The following is a 26,919-nucleotide window of genomic DNA, read 5'->3' as shown; positions in this document are numbered from 1 at the left end:
CTAAATTTTATCGCAACTGAATACTAAATATATATTTCATAGTTTATCTATTTGATGGTTCATCCTTTTTAGATAGTTTGTCGGATCCAAGTACTTACTCATAAAAGCATTATCGATGCTTACCTCTGCTTCGCCGTCCAAATTTCTGCTCCAATTTTTTAATAGAACTCTTCTCAAACAAATATAGGGCTGAATGCCCGCCATACATTTATTACAACCCTATTTTACTTGGTAGATGGTTAATCGCTATTTATGGAAACTAAATTTAATATTAATTTTGCTTTAAGATAGCTAACTTTCATGTTATTTTGTTTTCGTTGTTGCGTCTAGCTTTGTGTATATGTATTAAACATTTTAACGTAGAGTAGTACCTCCTACGTATTTATTTTAATAAACTGTAAGTTAATACCTTCTAATGTAAATAATCTCACTATCCCGTATTTTGTTACTAAATGATGATTTTTCTTTAGGACAAATTAGTATTATTTTCAAAACCTTTAGTCAATTACCTTCCCATTTTGTATAGGTACCTAAACCTACCTTAGATCATATAAAGAAATATACCTACCTAGAGCACCTCTGCAGGTACCTTATATGTATTTTTTCAATGTATTATTGCTTAATAAATGGTCAGTTTTCTTTCTGGTAGTCGGTACAAAATGCATTTTAACGAAAGTTACACTTGCGGCCTCTTGTGGGCTCATAAAGCAGGCACTAGCCATTGTTGGAGTGAGACTGCGCTATGTACTATACGCAGCGGCGTTTCGCTTGCACACCAACAGCTCTCCTCCAATATCTCGTAGTACCTAAGCTCGCGGATCTCATGGTTTTGTTATCTTTGCATTTCGTCTTTGTATGATCTAACAGTAAATTTATAACTATAGGCAAATAATGTATAATGAGAGGCTTTCTTTTCTGAATTGAAAATATTTTTGTAACAGAAATAGTAGTGCCAGTAAAAAGTGTTTCGTCGGAATGATTGTTGAAAAATAATATATAAACATGAATTAACGTTAGATATTTTATTAATTAAAAATGTTTTAGCTCCAGGTTTTTAAGTATATGTATAAATAAATAATAATATTGATATAACAATTTCGGAGTTTTTATTTAGCTTTTGAATCAGAATGTTTTCGTACCTCATAATTTTCTAAACGTGGATTTTATTTTAAAATTTATTCGTCAATGGATTCTATTACAATAAAAAATAAATGAAAAGATTAGAAAAGAAGAACAGAAAAAAAACACCCATACTCAAGATGAGCATTCGTGGATCACCGAATTCACCCGTGCTTGTCCTAAGCGGGGATCAAACCCGCAACACGTCGCGCTCAGTGTATTTAATGTAACAAACATTCGGCTGTCCATGCAGTCCAAAATTTTGTATATGGATTTTGCTAATAACACTCTTTAGACGGTCTAAGGACTTAACTTAGCAAAGTACACATTTGAAGAAAAATCGACTACAATATTATTGACGAAATAAAACAAATAATAATATTAAATTTTTATATTAAAAATATACAGTTACATTAACCATATCTTCCTTACGCTGTTGACGGTACTTAGTGTTATTGCTTCCATACAATCGTTGATAACTGTCTACCCTTAAAGTGCATAACGTAAATATGATCTAAAATGTTTTAACAATGCAATATCTATATTTATATTTACTAAAGAAAATCCGTACTCGTCTGTTATTTGGATCGAGGAACGTTAGAAAGGAAATTTCTTTTTTATATAGGTTTTACTGAATAGTAAGTATAAATGCATTAAGCCTCAATATTGCGTTTTTATTATTACTTACACATCTCAAACATTATTACGCACCCGAATTAGGGACTTTTCACACTCATTCAGGTTGCTATGCGATCACCTCTATAAAAAATTGATGTTGTCTATGGACAACAAGTCCAAAAGAACTTAATTAGATGAATGTGGGTAGTCCTTAAGGAATAAGTTTTTTTTAAACATGTAAATGGTATAATAACTGCTTTCCACCTTTCTTATTCCGTTGCGTAAATATTGTTTGGATCTTATCTTGTTAAACCTCTCACCAATTAATAAACGAGTACCAAGAGAAAATAAAGACCGAATACTCAAACGTCACTTAATTTCGAGACACCGTTAAGTCTCTAGCATTTCTGGCAGAATAATGGCCAGTAATTTCTAAGTTGATGTTAAGAGAAATCACTGAAATGTATGGAAATGAAAAATGTTTTCCATTCATTGAAACAGTTTCAATCCAAGCATTTATTTGGGTCTATCCTGGACGGTATAAAGGTAGGTATATATGTAGTCGTTTCGTTTGAGTAAACGGCAATAAAACCTATACCTATTCGTATTAAACATATTTTTTTCAAGATCTCTTTAGTCACACAAAAATAACATCATTTAGTAAGAAAAATAGTGCTCGTTAAAATTTTCTTAAAATATTGTCATTTGTGATGGATCGTAGAAGTGGTTTTAATTAATGTTTCTTTCTGATTATCAACACCTTTGAAAAGTAAACAATATAAATAAGAATATCTCATTGCATTAAAACAATAACAAATAAAATTAAGGAACAATTTCATATATTTTGGCGCGTATGTAACTCAAATATATATAATATATATATTCCCTCAAATATACAAAAACATAGCCTCTATAGGTTATTCCAATAATATATCCCGCACCTTCTGCGCTTCCAAAAGAACTTGTTCAATATACAATATTATAATGTACTGAAATCGGGATAACAATATAATATAAAGAGAGATTGAAATTCAAAGTAATAAAAACGTATTTTTTGTTGCATCCTTTTAGATACGGAATCCAGAAAGTAATTTCCTTCTAGGAAAGATCTTATCCACGCGAATGAACCAAACGTGATACGAATCGAAGGAAGTATTGCCTTAGAATATAATATTTACAGACTTAAAACGAGTTATAACAAAGCTACAGTGGCAGCATTTTATAAGTAATAATAAAGAAATGTATTAATATAATCACACTACGTATGCCACCGTGCTAAAGGCATCTAAATCACAATTTTCTAAACCAGGCTAAGCCTTGTAAGTATGAGAAAAGAGATATGCAAAAATTCACAACTTAGTTCGACCCTAGAATTGTGTTCTAACATAGAAATTGTAATGAGCTTTATTTGCGAGCAATGAAAATGTACACGTGCTAAGCTTCTAAATCAAAAATTGTGCTGTGCTAGGAACGGATTCAGTTTTTCATTTTGAGCAATTTATCCAAAAGTCAAACGTTTCACATGTCACTTCATCCTGCTGGAACAAATTAAACGTGCTGTCAGAACAGTAACGGGTCGCGCGGATACGTTAGGACTTGAATCGAAACTCGCACCCGTGATGTGTGTGAGAAAACAATTTTATTCACGCGACAGTTAAATGGTGCTGAGGAATAAAAGTTCGAAATCCCGATGATCATCGTAATTATAAGTCAGCAGGCGTTTAATCCTACAATAATCTTTTAACGCCTGTTACTCAAAGCCAAACATTCCCCTTAAAACGACGGGGTTAGTTAGTGAAATAGGTGGGATATAAGCCAATTTGGATGTTTTATTGCACGTGATCAAGGGCCTCAACAATTTAGGAAAGTTTCCAAAAAGTCTACAAGGTAAGACTTTCTTCGCCACTGGACTTTATAGTAAAAGGAAATGGTATATTTTACAGTGAAGTCTTAGGGCTAAATTATATCATAAACTAATTTGTAGGTACTTTTAGATATCTAGAAAATGTGCTATTCAAGGTATCTCTCGCAATTACAGTGTTAAGAGAAAAATATATTCTAGAATGTTCAAATTCTTAGTAATCGCGAGAGTACCATTTATTAAAGTACCGATGGTAGATAAAATTATACTTAACGACTCTTAAGTAGATTTGGTAAATAGACTTTGAAAGGCTGCTTTAAATTAATATTGCTACTTTTAGACTAGCTACAATAGATGAAAAATATGAGCTAACTTCATAGTAGGTATTTAGTAGACGTAGAAATCTTAGAAGTAGAAATCTGATCTAGTCAGAGCATCCTTAGTCCATCTATATATCTACGACGTTCCTCGAATACTAAAATATCTTATATTTCCATTACATTAGCACGTTGTACTCTTTCTTTCGTACTTAACAAATTATTAATAATTGAACTAATAAGACATTTCTCGGTAGCATTTAGAATGATTTCTTAAATAATACTCGATTTATTTTTCTATTCTGGAATATGATTTTGAATTGCTTTTCAATTTTCCACTCCATTGTAAGCTCCGCGGAATAGCCAGTTACCTACGAAGAATTTACATCCAAGCGACGCAAAGCTAAAGGGTCAGCTTCGCATCCATATTTTGCCATGATAAGAACTGCGTAAAAATACGGAGCAAGCATTTTGACAAGAATAAGAGCTTCCGCATACTAGAGACTTTTCATCAACCAAAAATTTGTTCCGGTTTGGTTTTAAACGCGCACACTGCCGAACAAAACTGCCCGATTAGTTTTGGGTGCTCGCATCAGTCAAACAAATGGTCCCTTGCTCATAAATCTCTTTCTATTTACTTAACGAACTTAATGCCAATCCTGATCAAAATAACGGCTGATAAAAAGGTGAGAATGTAGTTTGGGAGGCTCTTAATGCGAGCTTGTGCCGAAATAGTTGACTTAAATTATCAGCAACATATAGTTACATTCAGTACTTCCCAATACGTTTCAGTTCCATGGAAACATTTTTGACGTTCGACGTACCTGCGTAACACTGGAATTAGTAATATTAGCATTGTTCTTGTCACTGATTCATAAGTGTTCAACTATAAGATATATGTAGAGACAGAAATGACATTTCGTTAAAGTATATATTTACTAAATAACGACAATATTTCACTGCCTTTCACTTGGTACCTATGTTTTACACCTGCATCCTTCGAAATTCTTCTTTCAATCATATATCACTCTTAGTGTCCAGCCTAACTATGTATATCACCGCGATCAATCTAGCATAGTTTCGTTGATGAGGCATAATTACGTTACAGTATAAAGGTATATCACGACATTGACACCGCAAAGGCAAACAACAACTTGAGATTTACGCAACAGTCGCAATCCTCTAACGTTTACAAACCTCATTTCTCAAAAACCCAAACATCAATAGTTCGCCGTCCGAAACTTGCTCTCACAAAATGCTTAATAATAAATAGCTTCATTATAATGGCCTTTATAACAAGCCTTTGAAGCATTAACCACAATTTTACCAATCGCTGTTCAACTGTTTCGAGTTTTATTTTGACAGTTGCTATTTAAATTCATTTTTGACATTTCATCTGTCAGATTTGGCTGTCCGTTAGTGTTGCCAGCGTGTGGTGAAACTGATGGCCAGTATATGTGCACGTTGTGTGCTATAAAGGACGTGGCCGACGCGGGCGCGCGTGTCTGCCGTCTGTGCGGTGCACACTGGGCGGATGCTAGATGTCGCGAGGATGCTTGCTACGAACACCGCTGCAGGGGGCGGGATCTGAAAAGACGTCTATTGTTATTATTTTAAATACAATCAATATTTTGAGGTCTGTTTATGTTGCTTCGTAGAAACGTACTCAGTATTATAACCGTAGTGCAACTATTCGAAAATTTTGTTCGGTTTGATACGTATCTACTTAAATTTTACCTAAGTTTCTAACAAAATGCCTAAACATCTGTACTTAATCTAAGCTAAGCTAAGTCAGTTTTAGTTATATATAATATTTATATGCGCAAATATGTAAAATACACTTTTTAAGAGCTATTAAATTGCAATATATTGACATCTAATAAACTAGTCATAATTTAAATGTGGAAAGCAAAAGTGGGAGGTTTCGCATTTTAATACTCTAAAAACATCCCAGCAAATTATATTAATCAATTATTTGTAGCGATCGCAACATGAAACACCGTCCGTAGCCATATTCAATTAGTGTAGGCGTCAGAATTTATCACACATCTCCATGCCACACGATGGTGTTGCCACAAATTGGTTTGAACGTCCGATCGTTAGTACATTAAATTTAACGACATTGCGATACTCGCCCGCATCATACTCGAGCCAGTTTATCAGGCTGTATAAATTGAATTGAAGGGGTGGACGAAAAAAAAAATAAGAAAATCTAAACGAAAAATATCTAAGAAAGAAAAAACGCGGTTTCAACTAATCGGAACGAAATGCACCGGAAACGGAATTTAATTAATACACCTTAGCCCGTAACACATTTAAGGATAAGATAATAAAAAAAGGATAAAGCAAAATGTAAACACCAGCTTTCAGGTAAAATTTACCAGTACCTGGTAATTGTATAAAGGCTTATACCAGGGTAAAAAGGCATCCAAGCAAGGAAAGATTTCCCTGGGAGAATTTGTTAAAGTCATTGCGCGGACTTAATAAAATCTTTTAGGCGAGTATCCGGGCTAGTTTTGCAGAGCATATGTTCGATCCCTGGGAGCTTACGGCCCTCATCATATGAGGTAAAATGTGTATCACCAGCTTACAAATTACATAAGTCTGAACTAAGTAATTTAAATGAGGTTTAGGCCGTCGACTTTAGATTTTTTAACAATTACGAGAGTTTTAAAGCGAGAAATTAGTCTAATACAGCGACGTGTAATTTGCTTCGCTTTTCCGTGGTACCTAGTACAAGAGGAGAAACAACAATGGGCTGGTAGTTTGAAACCAATTTGTAATAATAATATGGATGTTTTGTGGCATTTTATTAATGATTCGGGAGTGTCGAATTTATTCTTTCATTCTGTAAAACTTTCCATCATTTTTTTTAATCTGTCAAATTGACGCTGTATTTGTCTACCACATTTTACTGTAAGATACAACAGCAAAATTCAGATTAAACGAAGTAAATATTCAATTCAAAATACATAGATTCAGACATCGGCTTATATTTCGAATTCGTACGTGTTGAATCCATACATTGTCGAGCTTATCCCGTTTAATATTTGTCTCGACTCTCCGTGTACATAAGCTTGAGCCAGGGGCCTACCAACGCCTTAAAACGGGGTCATTGTGAAAAAGAGACACCGACTCTACGTTGAGTAGTGCCATCTCGCTTCTACAACTGCAACAGTCTTTAAGAGGTGCTGGTAAGTCTCCAGTCTTCGAAAGCGCGGAAGTGTTTCCTACTTATCTTAAACAATTGTATGAAAACGGCGACGTGGCGCCTAAAGATAAAGATAATGCTCGACAGAATGAAGAACAATAGCCTTAAGAGGCTCTATTCATTCTACGTGTTCCGTCAGTTATTTTTTAAAACGCTTCATAACTTCATCCCCGGTTTCAAAATATAGATATTTCGATTCACAGACAGCAGCCGCTTCCTTTGTTAATTAAGTGTGCATAAGTTAATTCTTAACACTGTTGGATATACAAAATTCGTGTGCTAAACATATCAAACTATTTAACATTTATACTCCGTCTATGTTTTAAGGTATATTATCAAGCTAGGGTTAAAGGTACCAGTGAAGGCTACTAGCAGAAAACCTAGCGAACTGCCACTACCAAAGCCTAGGTTGCTAAGTTACAATCTACTGTCTTAATATACCTTCTATACCTTTTCAGTACCTTTTTTTACCACGTTTTTACCCTCTCACACTTGAATTACCATGGGCTAGGACTAACTTTAATTAACACCTTTTGGATGTATGTGGCATACCTCTAGCTATAAAGATATATTCTATAAAAGAAAAATGCAAGTGCTACTACCTACCCACCTACTGAAGCAATTTTCGTAAGTTAAACACCAACACTATAAGTACTTAAAAAAGAGAAAAAAAGTGTTCTTGATTTATAAGTGTAACGATGATTGTTAAATAAGCGTGCAAAACAAAAGAAACAATGCATAACCTTCCGGCAAGCGAGGGTGCGACGAGAGTGATTAAAACCTCTTGAGACGTGACGCCGTGACGTCACATCGAATCGGGGTCCCACTCCACCGAGGGTATCACCCAAGCACAGCTCTTCCTATTGATAACATGAAATGAACAAAATTAAAAAGTGCCACAAAATAATGGTTCGAATAATTATGTCAAACAACGAAAATGTGCTTGGAAATGGGAAAACTAAATCGCTTTTGTTTTAATGTTGAATGGACTGTAATTGTAGCTCGATGAGCGGTTTTTATGAATTTTGCTTAAATGCTAATTCACGCGGTTACTAGTAACTTAACATACGAATTGCTGACGACTACGTCCGTCACTAAGTTGTTATAAAATGTAGGTGCACTAGGTGTGCCTCAGCAGTGATTTAGAATAGGAGAGATTGAATATTCACCTATGTGGAACCCTGTGTGGGGAACCTGGAGGGGTCGAAACAGGCATCAGCTCTGATATAGCAGCACAGGCACTTGATACATGGAATATAAACATAAAGGGGCATTTCATCTTTGCTCAAATTCCTCCTTTGTTCTAGAGCACAGACAAAACCACACCCTGTAGTGTCAACACATTAAAGAGTCTTAACAACTTACCGAATGTTATAGAAACTGGTCTGCGTGTTGACAAGGCTCGTAAGAACGCCGTGCGCTTGACAAGGTATAAACAAGAAAATTATAATTTTTAATGATCACCTGTGCGATGTCCTGTGTAGGCTATGTGGCTGTGCAATGGGTCGTGCTAGCAGAGATCCTTATTTTTTGGAATTCAAGATGGGACTATCAGAAAATATGTCATGGCATGGAAAATGTTCATCTATATCAGCTGAGATCCAAGTAGCAGAGGACTTAGTACGCACTAGAGATTCTAAAGATGAGGAAGGATCTGAGGAACAATTCTTGATGGTCACCTATGCTGTGGTGCCCTGTGCGGCGATCCGGGTGGCGATGACGCGGGTGACAGCGCTGGCGTGGCTGGCGCGGAGGCCGCCCGTCTTCGGGAGTACTCCGTGCCGCCCACCGCCATAGCCGTGCCGCCGCCCACCGGGTCTGTTACCCGAGTCATGCTAAGCCCTGATGCTGACCGTGACGGTCGAGACGGAGCTGAAATTTTAGTCGGATTAGATGTTTGGGTTTTTACATTGTTCTCAAAGAGCTCACTTCTTACGCTAACATTTCCGGAAGGAATCGGGGTTTGGACTGAAATAGAAACTTTGAATTAAATTTAATTTCTCCTCCCTCCTCATTGGGATCGTTTCCGAACAATAATCCATTTATAAGATATAAAAGAATATGATCAACATAAAAAAAACAGAAGATACTGAAAAGTCTGACGCTTAACAATCATCTCCGAAACCTGTTGAAACTTCAGAATTGAGAAAACTTATTAAGTTTCTTATAAAGTAGGTAATATCGTCCACAAACCTCCGGTATAACTATAAAGTCCAGCTGGCGAGGACCGAGGGCGGTACCCTGAGGCAGTCGACATCGTGGACAGTGTGGACGGCGACCGCTTTAGCCCTGGGCCTTCTCCAGCTCCTGGTGCCATTGAGGGCTTCCTTTGTCGCGGTTGTCTCTTCGACCCTGTTCTGCATACCCCTGATGTGAGAGAACGCAACAAATACCTCTATGTAGTGGTGAACACGTGCGAACATAAACTAAGTGCTTAAGTGGTATCAACGGTTGCCGTTTGTAGTGTTAAAGCGATGCTATGCTAGCGTCAGTGCTCGATGGAGATCAATACTTTTTACACGGGTTTGTTTGCTTTCGTTTTAGAGGAAAGTGTTTGCTGATAAATGGCGAAGTAGTTTATACATGCCGAGGGAAAGCTAGACGTTGATATACAATGCTACTTCGAACTTCTCCAAAGTTTGTCAAGTGCACTTAAGCATAAATATTATAATAATATACTTAGATATTATTTATCGTAGAAACAATAACAACATCTATGGATGGACTAAGTGCCACGCCAAACATCAAAAAAACTTCCATTAGGATATCAATATCGATTTCAACGCCTATGGGTAGATACGAAAAAATCGTTATGAGATTGCTAGAGTATAACCAAATTATGTTTGGGTGTGATACGCTAAAAGTAGGGCGTCTGGCGATTGAATTAAAACTACGTTCGACCTTACTACGTCAAATGGGACTAGGTATACGTGAGGGGAATACATATAGTTTTATTTTAGAGTATTTTCGAAGCTTCGGTCGTTGCTAAGAAAGTTTTTCTGCTAAGATTAACGGTTTCAGCGACATCGATTCATCAACGTAAGCCTTTAAGATATTTCGAAAGTTTGCCAAGGACGCGTCACTGGATTTTGTGATACTGACGCGAGATACTGACCTCATTTGTCACAAATAACTAAGGGAATAAAGTAAAATTACCAGTGGGACATTGTCGGCCCATGGAGCATTTTCCTTCGCAGATTGTCCGTTGGTTCAGCATCGTTTGGTACGAGTCCAGCATGACGCGGCACTCGGATAGGTCTCGGTCAGCTAGCGCCAATGACGGGTACCGCTCCTTAAGTCTTCTTCTTTCCTTGAAAAGAAAATAGACAAATTAATAATATCATTTTTTTTTCGATCGTATTAGCATTTTGCTACGGTGTTCTTGATCTTTAATATCGAGATAGAGCTGGATTCTGAAGTTATTTCCATATATATACCTAGATAACCTTCCAGTTTTTGTTTTTCAAATAATTCACACCTTTTAAAATTGTAGGGCAAATTTTGATTAAACTATGTACATATATTCGACTTCATTGAAATATAAATTACTGCTTTAATAAAATAAAAAAAAAGTTCTATTTAAAAAGGTTATTATAATTTTCGCAAAAATTTATTTAATCCTTATCTCGATAAATAGCCTGTCAATCGATCATTGAGTCACGCGAATGATGCATTATTGCCTCACTAGTCAGGTTTCCCTAGAAATGCCTCAATGACTCATTATTTCGTTACTATAGTATTCAAATTTCCATGACTCTAGAGTACTATAATGACGGGACAAATAACGCTTTCTTACAGACTTTTCTTTTGTGAGGCGAGACGGCGCCGGCGTAACACTGCGAATAGAAAAGTCTCAAGACCTAAGGAACGGTGGCCGGCCCTGTCTTAACCCTTTCTTTTATACGTGATGTATATATTGCTAAACGTCAACCAAATTGGGAAGACATTGCACGGCGGGTTTAGGTTAGTCAGTAAAAGTACTGGTACATGGAGGTCGGTCTACATGAACATTTTCCCACCTCACTAAACAGCCATCCTTCATCGTTATTATAATGTAATATTACTTAGCGAGGATAATACTAATTGTAAGTATGAAAGGAACATTTTTCTGCATGTCATTTGGTAACTGTTTGGGGTGTATTGACACGCGAAAGTGTCACGCAAGGTGATCGCAATCCCGCTGTCGGTTGCCAACGAATAAATTTACGTAGATTTATACGAACACCTGCCACTTTGGGACAATGTATTCAATTCTTGTTTCAGTATTACTGACATACTTAGATTGTTTTTTATGTTCTATGCCTTGAAAGACAGAAGCGTGGCTAGCCCATTTTTTGGTCCAACCTTTACACAAATATATAATATATGTACATATATTTCTTCGAGCGCTAACACACATGCATTCAATTTAATCTATTGAATTGAGAAGTCAAAGTCACGTTACAAGTCGATAAGGATTTCATTCCCGAATTAAGGTTTCAATATATTATTGCTTGTTTAATGTAACTTGTCTGGGCTCAACGAGCCCACGTTTTAAAACTTCAAGTATTGATCTAGTTTTTTAATGGAAGATGAGCAAAAACCGAACAAAGATTTATCCCTAACGGATGGGCGTATAACAGTGTCATGTCACTGGCGACACAAAAACTATGTCAATCGTTAGAAATTGCGATGAGAGAAAATTTTCCTCGTAACAGACACTTATAGAATCTGATGGGCCTATGGAAAGCTTTTACGGAATATTTTATTATTTATAAGTGCTTGAGATTCTATTCAAGTTAAAATATTTTAGCCGAACATATATTTCATTTATCGATAACAAGGTATGTATTAGATTCAAGGTTTTGTAAATTTATAATGACGCTGTTGAATGTGAATTTAAATGGATCTTCTTTTAATCTCTTGGATTGCCTTACTTATCTTGAAAGCCTTCTGAACTAAAGTAGATTATTTTTTTCAGCTCTTTTTAATTCCACATAGTTTTCTTACGGACTTTCAAATACTGACCCTATTTTATGGAAAACTAGCTCTATACTTGCATACACCCTAAGAGCCACATCCTTTCAAGAAAACTTTTCAAGAAGCATACTCAGAATTTCAGACAGTTTCTTACCTCAACAAGTTTATAAGTTTCGAAGTCTTGCAGCTGGCGTTGGAAGCCGAGGTTAGGGTTGGCGACTGCCCGCCCGGCGCGGACCACCTTCAGAGCCTCGCGCCACGTCAGCGGCGTAACCGACATTATGTACGCCACTGCTACCGTCACGCTTCGTGACATCCCTGCCAAACTGGGAAAAAAAGACAATTAAAAAATCTGTGCCTACAGTATTTTTTTTTTAAGATTAACTTTCATTTTTCATGAAATAGGCTTTCTATTTGGCATCATAGCTTGATTTTTTTCTTATCATAAGTTGACGTTGTGAAAAGTTTTAACGTAAGCAATGAAGAAACGCGAGGACAGAGATAAATACTCTTATAATAATAAAAATTTCGCCTTTTTCCTTTAGGACGCAATTTTGAGACTCCTCAAAATATTAAAAAAGGGGTAACATAGCTTATTATATATCATAGCATAATTTACGTATATAGATATGTATAGTTTATAAGTTTTACACCCCTTGCCAACTATGATTTATTTTAAAGAGCGCACTGAGATTTACTACAAGCAGTCAATAGATAAACCAATCGGATTATATCATTACTTTGTATTTTTAGGATATCAAGGAAGTTAATCTTTTTGTTTTTATTCAAACAAGTTTCCTTCTTAATTATTTCGTAACAAACAAGTAACCGCAACGCTCCTGACACAAAATAAATGGCTGCTTACATCACTCCGACGTTGATAAACCTCTTAGAAATCTGAGGCAAGTCGAGTATAAAATTAAGTTTCGAAAACACATCCCTAGCACGTTTCAATTAGTCGTGTGTGGACCTTATCTCGTCGCTGGTATAAGATCGCGGGTGTCAGCAACAGGCTCTCAATCGATTTCAGCTGGTCCCGATGGCAAAGCCACTTGACCGAGAAAGGTGAGCACTATCCACTACCCAGGGGGCCTATCACTGTCCTCTACTTTAAAAAGTAACACTGTTGCAGTCGTAGAAGTGAGACGGCGCGCTACAAGGTGTAGAGCAGTGTCCCTCTTCCACAAATGCAACAGCATTTATATCTGATACAGTGGTAGGCCCCCAGATATTGACGAACAAGTACTATCCATAAGAACCTCGTGACTTCATTTTGAAGAGCTCGATAGACATAATTTATTACAACGTTTTCAAGTCTATTCTTTGAACCAATTTTTTATGGATTCCTCTTACATCTTGTGCAAATGAACTAGATTTTTTGGATTATTTCGATGACCTTTGCTTTTTAGAGGAAATAAACCTAACATCCAAATAGTTCCAAACTCAATACCTATTTAATTGACCTGAAAGTGTTAAATTGGGGCCTAAGATTCAAGTCCTAAGAGTCAAGGGTGAATGCTAATTCGAATATTTTAATCTTCCGCACTGGGTTAGCAGCAATTTTAGCCATTTTATAACTTTGTTACGAAAAATACACACGAGAGAGTCAAGAGACAAGAAAAGAACTTTGAATTAGTTTAAGTAGCAAGTGGGTCGGAGATAAGAGCATAATTACACGCTATATTACAGAACTTTGTAAGCCGTTGTTTGCACTCACAACTTTCCTACATACAATACGTGCCTAGGTGTATACTTAGTTGTGTTTCTAAGTCATCATTATCTCTCTGCTGGTCGTTTTAGTTGGAAACCAGACACGCGGCAAATGATGCGTCATTAAATTCTTGCACAGCCCGCTTTTGTTATAATTTCAGTGTTTTCACAGAACATTTTTCAAGCTGAGCGAATATTTTATACAGTGTTGTCTGCTGTTTTATGATGTTACTTTTTAATGACGTCGTTTTCCCAAGCGGTGAGCAAAAATAACAAATTTTATTTACATAAAAGCGGTGAAGGAGGATAAAATTCTGATATTTTTGCTTAGCACTAAGATTAAATGATATTCTGGATTTTACCCGTATCCAAAGGGAACAATGGAATTTGGAAAGCCTAAGTCTCCACTGGCTGTCCGTCTATCAGCAGGTTGAGTCTCATGAATCGTGATAGACATTGAAACTTTACAGATTATGGTCATAAAAGTAAGTTCAGTTTTTTGCAGTTGATTCAGTTCCACAATTCATACTCGCACTTGACTAGCTTTTTGCTATCTTGACAATATCGGTAGCAAGTTTACTACGTAATACGATTTTGATAACTGACCATTAGTTAGAGGTTATTCACCTCTACTTGAACGTTATAGAATTATCACAAAGTGCCTTTTGCGGCATTTGCATTATAAATATTGTAGGCGTGGTAAAAGGCGTGACATTACCATGAATACTGTGGAAATGCGTTCCTTGCGTGTAACTTAAATGGATGTAAATGATTAGAGCTCTTTTTCGACCACGGCTCTCGTTACTTATACAGGGGTTTCAGGGAAAAAATGTACGCATTTCCAGAAGTAAAAAAGAATACGGTTCTTTAGTATGTTTTTTGTGTGACCTTGAGAAATTAGAGTGGCTTTTATTAATTCAGCATTTGCAGATTCTGAACATGGAAATCAAAAAATGTTTTAGATTTTATGGTATGAGTGGTTGAGGTCACCACGCCAAAAACCACAGAGCACGACGAGTCACGGGTTCGACAAGCATAGGATAAGTATGTGTGTGATCTACGAATGCTTGTTCTCAGACTAGGTATCTTTTTGCATGTGAATTGAATGTTTGTTAAGCCCCCGCGACACAAGGATTAATTCCCTTAATGCGGTAGGTAGGCGTTTTTACTCATTAAAAGAAAAATAAGGCTTAAGATCTCTTCAACAGTTTCCGAACATTGTTTTCTTTGAAAAAAAACACGATCGTCTAGTGTAAGGGAGCGGGCTCCGAGCGATAATTGTGTAATCAAGTGATATGACCGCGTTAAAATAACCAATTAATCGATAATGATGTTCCACCCAACGCCCTCATAACGTGCTATCAACGTAACAATGTTTTTGCAGCTTTTCTCCAAAAAAAAAACAGGTTTCTTAATTGAAAACTTGATATTATTTTGACTGTATGTTTTTGATGTTTTATCTTGCGTAATTATAATTGACTTCTTGGATATCAAAATAAAAGGGAAGCATCATATTTGCATCGTATTTGGGAAGCATCAATATGTTTTGTGTTATTAAATCCAATATACATATATAATAGAAACTGTTACAGATATTAATCTTAGCATAAATTTTAATATAGGTCTGTTGTACCTATTTCCTTGACTTGCGAACGTACATGCAAATAGAGATGTACATCAAATTTGTTGTTTTTTATTTTTATTTTATATTTACTCATGTACCTGTTTAGTATGGATCTCTGTTGTCCGAATAAATAAATTTATTATTATTATTATTATTATAAATCTTTAACAAACAATATAAATGTAAATAAATCAAACATATATCTTTTTATTCCATTTTTTCGCTCTGCAAGTGATATTGTACGTATCAGCTAGCGTAATCGTACAAGTTGCCTTGACATATAAATCTGAAATGTGCATCAGCCGGGTTGTGTACAAGGCACATTCTCATACCGAAATCTAGCTGCGAATCTGTGATCGATACTCAGACAGTTCTGAAGGTTAGCGATTCGTGACACAAGAATACTTTCTCTAGTATATTATTAAGTCTTCTTAACAATAAAATAAAGGTTTTGATGATTGTAGAGTGTATTAGACACTGTTACATTTGAACGATCTATGAGTCCACGCAAGAGTCGAATAAAGCGTTGAGAAGAAAAAAAACGTGATTAAATGATGCAACGGTTCAATCCCTCATATTTATAGGATTTTCCCACCTCGGGTCGCGAGTCAGTGCAACTAGAACTAAACCTAGTAAGTATTAACATTAATTTGCGTTTACAATCAGATTGCTTAGGAAAACTGTGTGGCAACTGTTACCGCCCGTATCACACCCGTAATGACCGTGACGTCAAGCCTGTGACCTTTCCTGGAATACAAGTTATCCTTTACGATTCTTTATCTTCGCAAAATTCCATTACAATCAACTAAGCGGTTTAACCGTAAAATCGTTACAGACAGGTAGTAATTATGTAAAACTGACATGGCTGCTGTTTCAATCACACATCATATAATAATAATTATGCTTGAAGCTAAGCTATAACCGCATAAGTGATTCGATCACAGGTTAAGCTATGCTTGACGCGGTTGGTCCGTGGATGGGTGACCATCTTTGTCATAACGAGTTCCTCCGTGTTTCGGAAGGCACGTTAAATTGTGGGTCCCGGCTGTTATTCCTACATCTTTGACAGTCGTTACAGGTAGTCAGAAGCTGAAAAAGTCAGCCAGTCTAACCAAGGGGTATCGTGTTGCCCAGGTAACTGGGTTGAGGAGGTCAGATAGGCCGTCGCTCCTTGTAAAACACTGGTACTTAGCTGAAACCGGTTGGACTGGTAGCCGACCCCAACATAGTTGGGAAAAGGCTAGGCCGATGATGATGATGATGCTTGAAGCTACTGATGATGGTGAAGTGGTATGTACATAAAAAATAGTTTCACATTTATAATATACTAGCTGACCCAGCAAACGTCGTTTTGCCGATTTTTTTTTTCTAGTTGTATGTATTTTTAGTGCCACATTATAAAAAAGATAAAAACAAACAATATCGTCTAAAAAATAAAATATATTTTTTTCGTGTGGGCAACCCTTGTCACTTAGGGGTATGAAAAATAGATGTTGTTCTATTCTCAGACCTACCCAATATGTATACAAAATTTCATAAGAATCGGTCGTACCGTTTCGGAGGAGTACGGTAACTAACATCGTGACACGGGAATTTTATATATTAGATATATGGAAATGCTTTATTACGTAAAGCTTTTAAAAGAATTTCGGTATTATAGTAAGAACACTCAAACAATCCAAGTACTCACATGACAAGTAAATAAAAATGCGAATTTAATATCACAAGTATTCGTGTCGGCGCTCACTCTACGAAATATAATGTGATTGCCTATTGCCTACAAAGAAATGTACATAATATGTATAGTTATATACTCAGGCTCGTAATAGACTTTGTGTCGTTGATTTATTATATTTCGCCACGCCTAAACCGACACAAACGCTTTGTGGAAATAAACTGTGTTAGTTTTTGTATGAATAGACAGACATTTTTGTCTGTGCCTAACGAATTTAAGTATTATACAACGTACGATTGCTATTTATTTAGGTCTTGTGGTTATCTTTTTGGTGCTAAGGATACTAAAAATGCGTCTCGTTGTAAAAATCTCAAGACAATATTATTAAACAATGCCAGCCTATAAATGACCCACTGTTGGGCACATCCCGTTTAGCGAATAAGGCATTTGTTTCATTAAGTGTTTGAAAGTTTTAATTTTGCTATAATTGTTACTCTATCGATGAGCTCTTGTATTTGACAATATCGATTTTCCATAAAATGATTTGGGCAAAACCGGTATACTAATAATATTAGTGATCATTTTAAGAGTTGTTATTTTATCAAAATATGTAAGAAGTTACTTTATACGAAGCTTTATAAGAATATCTTATATATAATGTTCGATTTAAAAAGCTTTATATTTTAACCTACATTATGTTGTTTGTGTTACTACTGATTGATATCGGTTTTCAATGAAGCGATCGACGATTACGTGCTGCGTTTGATTGACGTTAGGACTAGGCTATATGTTTGACGACATTAAATCACACCCATCAATCTAATATTCAATAGATTACATTGAAAAAGGTTGTATTTAATTGGTTTTTATTGAACGACATTTTGATATATGCCTTATAATATGTTGTATACATTATATCGTATGTAGGTTCTTAGTAACTGTTTTTAACACTTTGGCAAGATAAATTTTATCAAGCAAAAATTATAATATAAAATTCACTTTTGTCAATATTAAATAAATGATTGTTATTTTTAAACCATGTTTAACATTATGATAAGGTAAATATAAATGAAATAAAAAAATAAAAGTTTTCTTATGTACATTTTTAAAAGACATTTTTATTTTGGCCCATTTTTTAAATAAACGGTTGTTTTATCTTTCTTTTGCAGAATCCATACAGTCATTAAATTGAAATCGAATTTTCACACGCAAAATGAAGACTTTTGCAAATAAAGTATTTTTTTATATTTGAAAACTTCTGTAACTGTCTGAGAGACTATTATACTAAATCTGTGTTACTAATGAAGTCGTTGAGGGTGACTCCAGCTAAAACAATGGACAGTCGTCACTCAACCTCGCTAAAATTAGACTGGAGTATTCGAGCGACGCGCCTTCTCAACGAAATAAATTCTTCAGATTAAGATAAAAAATACTGTAATAAAATGCGTCTGTTTTGCAAAAAGATTACGAGAGGGGTTTATCGTCGCTCAACGGCGGGTATAAAACTTGGTAGTTTATATGGCAAGTACTCTCTATATTTTTATTCATGAAGAAAATCGCAAAAAATATTCTATACATTTTAGTATATTTTTTGCGATTTTCGGCAACACTATCACGAAGTTATTGACAAATTGTAGCAAAAGCTAAGGGCATCAGATTGGCGAATGCCTGAAATTTGTCTAACTAACACGGTCCGTCACAGCGCTGAATTTCAGCCATTTCTACACCGTTTGACTTACAAAAGCGGGAATCGTAGAATGTTTACACTGACTACGTTTTTTTAACTAACCGCCCTCATGTTGAACAATGGGTAAATAAACTTATTTTTAAATCAAAATGACGGCCTGTGGATCAACATACCAGCGATATTAGCTACCTATATTAGTTTGACCAAGGGGCGTAAAAACCAGTGGCCCAGCAAAACACACTCATAAATCTTTGTCTAACGTTGAGATATAAGTACGAACACGTTGCGTGTAAGTGTGATGAGTAATGATGCCCTTACCTCATGAGAGAGAGGCTTTTGTAGCGGGATTTACTAGCCAATGTTTGTAATGAGTAATATTGGATGTTTTTAGCACTCTTATGCAACAGCGGACTGCCCCGTGAGGTCAAAAAGGAGGTGGTTCTCAAATCGTCTTTTTTTTGTTTCTTGCTTCCGGACTTTTTGTAAATGCGGATTTTGATGATTTTCTCTTAACGTGAATTAGCTATCAGTTGCCCTCATAATTTCATCAAGTTTGGCTCTGAAGTTTTTATATGAAGTTGGTAGTCGTAGTTCTTTTTTTTATTATTTCTTTAAAAAGGTCTTTTACTCTATTACCCATTGTTTTTCATAAACGACTCCCGCACTAAGGAAACATGTAAATCCCACCGCGGCACTGGGACCTAGATTCAGAACAAGCATTCGTGGATTACACAAACGCTTGTCCTATGCAGGAATCGATCTAGCAACACGTCGGGTACAGGGCTTCGATGTGGTTAAATCAACCATTCGGCTATCCGAAGATTTGGTCATAACCAATATTTTTTAACAAATGAAACACTTGATACAATTCAATCACTTTACTTAATTTAACTATTTAGTCAATTTAACACCAAAACACTTGTAATGAAATTAGGAACCGACATTAAAGCGAATCAAACTTCCGTCCCGTTCGTGTTTCGGGAACGTGGCGTACAATGAGTGATTAAAATACTGCTTTTAAGCAGTACTTAAACCGAGATGGAACCTTATTTGTGTAAATAAACGAAGTTAAACCATTTTATTACCTCTCTAACTTAATTAAAGTGTAACAAGTAACTTCCTTTCATTACCTAATAATGGTTTCACGCGCTGTTTCTGCTAACGCTATTTGTTTTGTTTTAATTCTCACGAACGAAATGCTATGTTCATAATATGCCATTACGTACAAGTTATGGCACCAATAAAGTCTAATATAATCATATAACTTTTTATTGAGAGTCAAAGTACTCTTCGTTATGACTTTTGATGTCGTATATTTACTTACAGTCATATATGTATTGTGATGGTCTCGCGGTTCTACGAATGGATTTGTGGAGGTGTAGGTTCGAACCCCACGCAGGTATGTATATTATAAATATGTATTTTTCAAATCAATGACGAACGGTGAAGGAAAGCATCATGAGGAAACCATAGTGCAGCAAAAATCATGTATGAATGTGACAAATAGGTGCGACTCTGACCTACCGTATATTAAGCACATATAAATTCATAAGAATTGGTCGACCCGTTTCGGAGGAATTCAATTTCGTACACCGTGACGCGAGGATTTGATTTCTACCTTTCCCAGCAAATTTTTTAATAACGAAAAATGTTTTCATCGATTTTACATGAGCACAAAATAGTGTCATTGCGCTAGATTCCTTCATCATAATAATTACTTACCAATGTATAAGAACGTTTCCGTCTCTGAGTCGAGCCGCGTGTATGAAGTCGTTGCACAGACTGAAGTACTGCGTGAGGTTCTGTTCCGGAGAGTCTGATGCCATTATACAGAGGTAGTGCTTGTCCTGTCGACAAATAATAGTAGATTTAGTTTTAAAGAATTATGGATAGTGTATTAGGTAGGAATATGTTGACTAGACTTGATTGGTATGGTTTTCAGAACGGCCTGCTTTTTTTATTTACTAGTAAATTGAATAGATGATGTAAGTATTTCTCGGTTCAAATGGCGTAAAAACATTTGTATGAAAAATATTTTTTGTGCAAAAATAAGTTTTTTTTTCATATTTAAAGTAAGTAATGGCTTGAAATTTTAAACACCTCACAACAACAGCGCTCTTTATTACATATAGTTATAACGCACGTAACTGCAGAAAACTGTAGGTGCACACTGTGCGCCAGTGCGCAGTGTGTAGGTACCACAGTACTCAACTTTTTTATTTTCTTATTTATTTCACACTTACATCTATCTTTACAGGATCTTAACCTAATGCGATAGAGAACTGAATAATATTCTAATCATACTTAAACAAATACTCGAACCTAATTCTAAATCCTAAATCAATGTTCAGTAATAACACGGTAACAATAAGCCACAGAATACGAATTTGTACACCTCAAAGTAATAAACGAAGTAACAACTAACTCAATAAAACTTAAATCGGATACGGGGTACCTAAAGGAATTTGAAGTTTCACTTAATTCAGCGCTTCTAACTCCCCAGCTATTGTAGTCTGCAGCGGTTTGTCCGACAAAAACTTTCGACGGCACAATAGTGTCAACGAAGTACCAAGTTGAGGACGAAGCATTTTCGAGACTTTCCCGCAACAATTACAATGCCAAGTCATTTGTATAGCTAAGATATGTTTTTGTTGTTCTGGACTCGGAAAGATGGATATTGTGTTTCTTATTTATTTGCGTAAGTTTTGCTTTCGATGTAAATGTGTACTTATAAAATACATAGATACCTTCAATAGCAATGTTTTATAAAAAAACAACGAGCCTAAAATTGGACGCTCGGATTGATAATTAATTATTTTATATTTATTACATAGTATTATGTGACTTCGCCGACTAATCGCAGCTATGTACTTCCAAATTAAATAAGAAAACTTGGTATTAAATAGCAATAAAACGTATAGAGCACACGATGAGAAGTTAAACATAGAAGTCTAAAAAAAATATGTATTGTTTAAAGTTTCGCGAAACACCAGCTCATGAAAACAGTTACAATTGTAGAAGGAGACAACGCACTACACCGCATGTAGCGCCATCTCTATTCCTCAGCAACAATGAAATTACATTGTGATCTGGTATCAAGCTCTAAGAAAAGCAATTCCAAAACCGGTCAATCAAATAAAGTGTTATAAATAACAAATAGCCAACACTTCTCAAGTTAAACAACATATTTGTTATTCATAGAGAGTTATGCTCTGCTCTGATATTTATTACAATGCCATCAGTGCGGGTTCAATCTAGCTGGTCTCAATCCCTGGGGCTGTTCTACGAAACTTTACTCCGTTAAAGCTCTCCAGGGTAAAATGGAAGCGTTGATGTGATTGTACCAGCCATTTGTGATGTATAACCTTGTTTGGACAAGTTTTATTAATGTTTAGGGGTAATAGAGTATGTTGTTTGGTCATATTATTATATTAATGGCTGTAGCGGTCCGTGACTGGAATTCAAACTAAGAGATTGTTACTATAATTTGTGAATTTCCTCTTGTGAGTATAACATTCGATGCAATGCCACTTAACCCCAGATATTTTTATTGTCTTTTGTTGCTACTTTTCGCTTTAACTGCCACGCAGCATGAGCCTTAACGGCCACTTTAAACTAATTGACGTTCCAGTAATGACATGAAATGCAGACATCGCAAATTTAAAAACTAAACTATTTTTTTTTTTAATTGTTTTTTTTAAACATATCAGCATCGTAACCTATTTCTGATACCTATTAATAACACTACAGTCATGATTTGATTGAAATAATATCAGATACAGAATTATGACGTAAACGAAGCAATTCAAAAGCGATATCGCCATTCGACACCAACCGCGGCGGACGCGCGATGAATACCAAACCCTCACTACGGATACATATTAGATAATTTATTGGAGTGGTCGGTTTGTTTGTTGAAGTTTGTACAGTAAGCAACAAAAGTCGGTTAACATAACCTGAAAGTCATATTACGGTTGGCTGATAGAGAATGCCTCGAATATCTAGTCAGTCATGGTTCATTGTTGGTAGGAACTGTAAATAAATGAATAAAACGAATACAAAATTTCAAATGAACGGGAATGACATTCTTTTTTTTCATTTCGGATATGATTTCGACTTTAAAAGTTAGGATTTTTTTGTGAATCTTCCGTGTTATTATTTGGATTGTTACTTGTCTACAGGCCATGTTACATGGTAAATGTTAGCACAAATGCATCTCAGTCTATACAATACGATGCGATGCTGACCATACAATAAACCACAAATTAATGGCATCACCAAACAACAAAAACCATCCTTAATTCTATGCAATAAGGATGAAAATTCAATATGAACACGAAAGTTGTGTGGGTAACTGTACTCGATGAGCCTAAACCACATTCAGTGAACCGTGATGCCAATAAATGTTGTATTGAGTATGTGATTCTTTAATGGATTGAATTGTATGTTATATATGTAGGAGATGTTTATTTTGATTTATTTTGAGGAAAAACGTCAACTCTCGGTCAGAGACCTCGGTAGCTTAGTAGCTAAAACGACTGGTGTGTTGAACTAAAAGTTGCCAGTTCGAGTCTTTGCAAAGGATTTTTTTCTCATTATATTACCTATTGGAAGATCTTGTATAAGTTAACATTTAGGTAAGTAGAAAATTTTACATATTTTTGAAATGATATATCCTGGTAATACAAACACGTAATAGATATTTATCTGGAAAACCTTATAATTCTAACCGAAGTCTAAAGAACAAGACGGAAAACGGAAAAGTCTTTTAAAGAAAGGAAGTTTCTAAGTAAAAAAAAATCACCGAGATTAATTTACAGAAACCGTATAAATACTAACTCCATTCAAAGTGAATAAAAATCGCTTGAATTTACAAACAAACATTAAGTGCTGTCCCGACGGACAACGGACAACGGATTGTCACTTATAACGCAATTAAAAAGCACAAATTGCACGTTTATAAGCATCAATTTTAACACCACACACATCAAAAATAAACAAAAATAAATGTCAAATATACCAGTAAACAAAAGTACGTATAACGTCTATACATATATTACGACGATTATATTGCCAGCTCTTAATGCCCAAATGTACGCATTACCGGGCCTCTGAAAAGGTTTTAAATGAAATATTCAGGCGATAACCTCAAAAAGTCCTTACTCGTAGCGTCGCTAACGGAATTTCAGAGAAATGAATTATACTTACACTGAATGTCTGAACCTTGGAAGATAGGAAAGTGGATGGAAGTGGATCTCACGATACGTACTGCTACGGAGGCGATGATAATCTTCAAACCTAAATTTTACAGCTAGTATGATGTCCGATTTGAAATGAATTAGGTAAGTCAAACCATCAGAGTTTTCGAGATTAGTTTTTCAGTTTACATTTCGTTTAATAGGTTTTCTTGTTAATTAATAAATTTCAAAATTTTTTTCGTTTTTGGGTGATTATAAAGAACCAGCCGGCTTTAAGGCACTTCTGTTAACTCTTTTATATTCCATGGTTTGAACATTTTTACGATAGTACGTCGGCTAAGAAGGCGCGTTCTGTTTCGTGCGATAAATTCAGATATCGTTATGTAATTGAAGTCATCAAGTACATTCTTACATCGTGTATACGAGAATCTGAGGGAAATATTGTATATTTTAATAGAATTTTCATTTATTTACATTACAATATAATTTGTGGTTCACTGTGGATGATAACACAATCTGATCTGTACGTTCGCTCATTGTAAAGGTCTCCGGTTGGTTTGCGCACTATTCTGACAATCCGGATCCCGACAAATACGCGGGAGTAAACCGTTGCATCTTTTAGTATAAAACCTCTTTACGTATCAATGTTAACGTGATGAATCAGTTATACCTGATTGCTATATCTATATTTTTACCACAAAAGGTACGTCTATGTACCGAATCTATAATTATGATGTCTTAAGGCTTCTTAAGATAACGAGTTTCTTTGTTCTACTGAATACAATAAAAAACATAGCGTGAGAAGTTACGCAAACATTAAAGTCACATTCACAAAAACACCTAGACTTGTCGATTACACAAATTCTTGACTTACGAATCCGCGACACATCACGCGAATGAGTTTTGCGGGGTGACTTAAACTACTCGTTTAATCATATTCAAAACTTCCACCGATAAAAACCATAATATTGAATGCATTTAAAACTCACACAATCGTGTCCACATGCCATTAAACGTGGCCATAAAGCAGAAGCTTCTAGATCCGAACAATAAAAACGTATTGCACTAACAAACGCTACAAACTGGCACGAAGGATACAAAACAAAATGTATTTTTCCGTTCCAAGCGATTCAGACAAACCGTTGTGTCCCAAACGCGTCGTATTATTTATAACGAGCATTTTTTATGGTTGGTACAACCTAATGCTCTGCTGTATCAATTGACCATAGTAAATAACGTGATGAATGCGAGAGTGTGTTTGATACAGTTTAACGTCTAAACTACTGAACGGATTATGATAAAAAAATGTGAGGTAATCACACAAGGCAAGGGCCTGCGGGCAGTTTAAACTCTGATACTAAGGTTAAATATGGAAAATCCGAGATAATTAATTGCCTTTCACAAGGGCGAGACCGCATGAAAAAACTAGTTCATAGGTACATCATAAAGTTTGAAATACACGATGAGGAAACTGCAACTACATACTACGTATCCATTTATCATCGATGATGTATCGTTCATGATCGCAGCGCGCAATGTTTTTCATCTTTCTGACATTTTTACTACTTTCACATCATATACATCTAGTCTTTACAGCATACCTAGGATCTAAGTGATATTACTCCTCTGATCTTATACAAAGAGTAACAAGTTACCCTTCGAACGGGACAGATAATAACAATTTATACTTTAGCACATGTCTGTCCGAATTTAATGTACAATCAAACGCTTAGACAAGTCAAACTATGACAAAGCGATACGACTTTATGCTGTTAGACATAAGGTCGATTTTTGAAACTCCTTGTTGGTGTTATTGTGAGGAGAACCGTACTAAACTTAACTCGATTTACCAAGTTTCAGAGGGTACGAAGACCTTTGTAAACTCGTTACCTATGTCTGTTCCGTCCATTGGAACGTGTCTTGTGACTCTCTGACATGGAATACCCGCAATATCTTTAGGTTAAGGCCAAAATTGATGGCACTTTACGATCGGACGACGGTTGAGTCCGCGACAGTCGAGTTACTAATCTGTGCTGGAAGATCTTGTAATATATTGTCGTTAGATAAGTTGTCTGCTGCGGCTATGGGCACAGTGATAGTTTGAAAACTTAACTACGTATGTGGCGATAATGGGCAAGAAGTCATTCGAATCAAGACGGTTTCGACATAAACTTGTTTTTTAAAGAAAAGTCTGTTTAACTTGACTTTTTGACGCAGTATTTTTTATTGTGGATAGTTTTGTGCGTCAGACCTTTAGTATTTATATTGTTTAGCAACAATGTAATAATAATATTCCACAAATTTCGCACCACGTCACCTAGCCTTTAAAATTGTTTTTTAAGGCTAGGTGGCATGCGTCACAGCGCTACAGTGCTTGTACTATGAGTACTTAACAACTGATAAATATATATTCTTCTAAATACATACATGTTATAGATAAATTATACGCAGACATAGAACAAATGATCGTGCTCATAACAAAAACATTTGTCTTTGGTAGGAATCAAACATTGGACCTCGGGTATAGGTTTGGCAGTCAGGGCGCCTAACCAATAGACTAATAGACCAGTCTATCTTAACTGTCTTGTCTGAAATGAGCGCTCCGTCTCGTAACCTAGTTTTAGTTAGACCCTAATACGTTGGATCCGTTTGCAAATTAGGTTTCATGTGTTATTCATCTCTCTCTCATTTGCAGCATGATGTCTAAGTTGTATCGGCAAAAATACCGAGATTTTAAATCACTGTATCCTCTTATTTTTTTTGTTTACGATATTATAAAAAAAAAATACGTGTCCAATATACTTATAAAATGTCTGACGGACTGAACAGATTTTTTTGACAAATATCCTATTGCAATAGTCCTACTGGAATTTTTATAATAACTATCGTGAGACTGATTCATTATTAAATGATGTAACGGTTTACTCACGCGGAACTGGA

At 35.7% G+C, this 26,919-nt stretch overlaps 1 protein-coding gene across 4 annotated transcripts in view; it reads right to left on the bottom strand.

Annotated features, from left to right (window-relative positions):
• Nucleotides 1–2,602: 2,602 nt before the first annotated feature.
• The window catches only part of LOC113501169 (dual specificity protein phosphatase 22-like), a 59,473-nt gene continuing 35,156 nt past the window's right edge, over nucleotides 2,603–26,919 (bottom strand). The window contains exons 3-9 of one of the 4 annotated variants that reach the window (XM_026882222.1): nucleotides 20,504–20,628; nucleotides 12,240–12,411; nucleotides 10,283–10,436; nucleotides 9,320–9,493; nucleotides 8,806–8,998; nucleotides 8,296–8,367; nucleotides 7,891–7,986 (exon numbers count right to left, since the gene is read on the bottom strand). In XM_026882222.1, coding sequence (XP_026738023.1) covers nucleotides 7,932–7,986; nucleotides 8,296–8,367; nucleotides 8,806–8,998; nucleotides 9,320–9,493; nucleotides 10,283–10,436; nucleotides 12,240–12,411; nucleotides 20,504–20,628 — 945 coding nt within the window. In that variant the 3' untranslated portion in view covers nucleotides 7,891–7,931. The other 3 variants (XM_026882225.1, XM_026882223.1, XM_026882224.1) reach the window with 3 other exon arrangements.

The sequence above is a fragment of the Trichoplusia ni genome, chromosome 15 (assembly GCF_003590095.1).
Source record: "Trichoplusia ni isolate ovarian cell line Hi5 chromosome 15, tn1, whole genome shotgun sequence".
NCBI classification, from domain to species: domain Eukaryota; kingdom Metazoa; phylum Arthropoda; class Insecta; order Lepidoptera; family Noctuidae; genus Trichoplusia; species Trichoplusia ni.
Note: the sequence above shows the minus strand (reverse complement) of the source record. Positions and strands in the feature narration are given on the sequence as shown.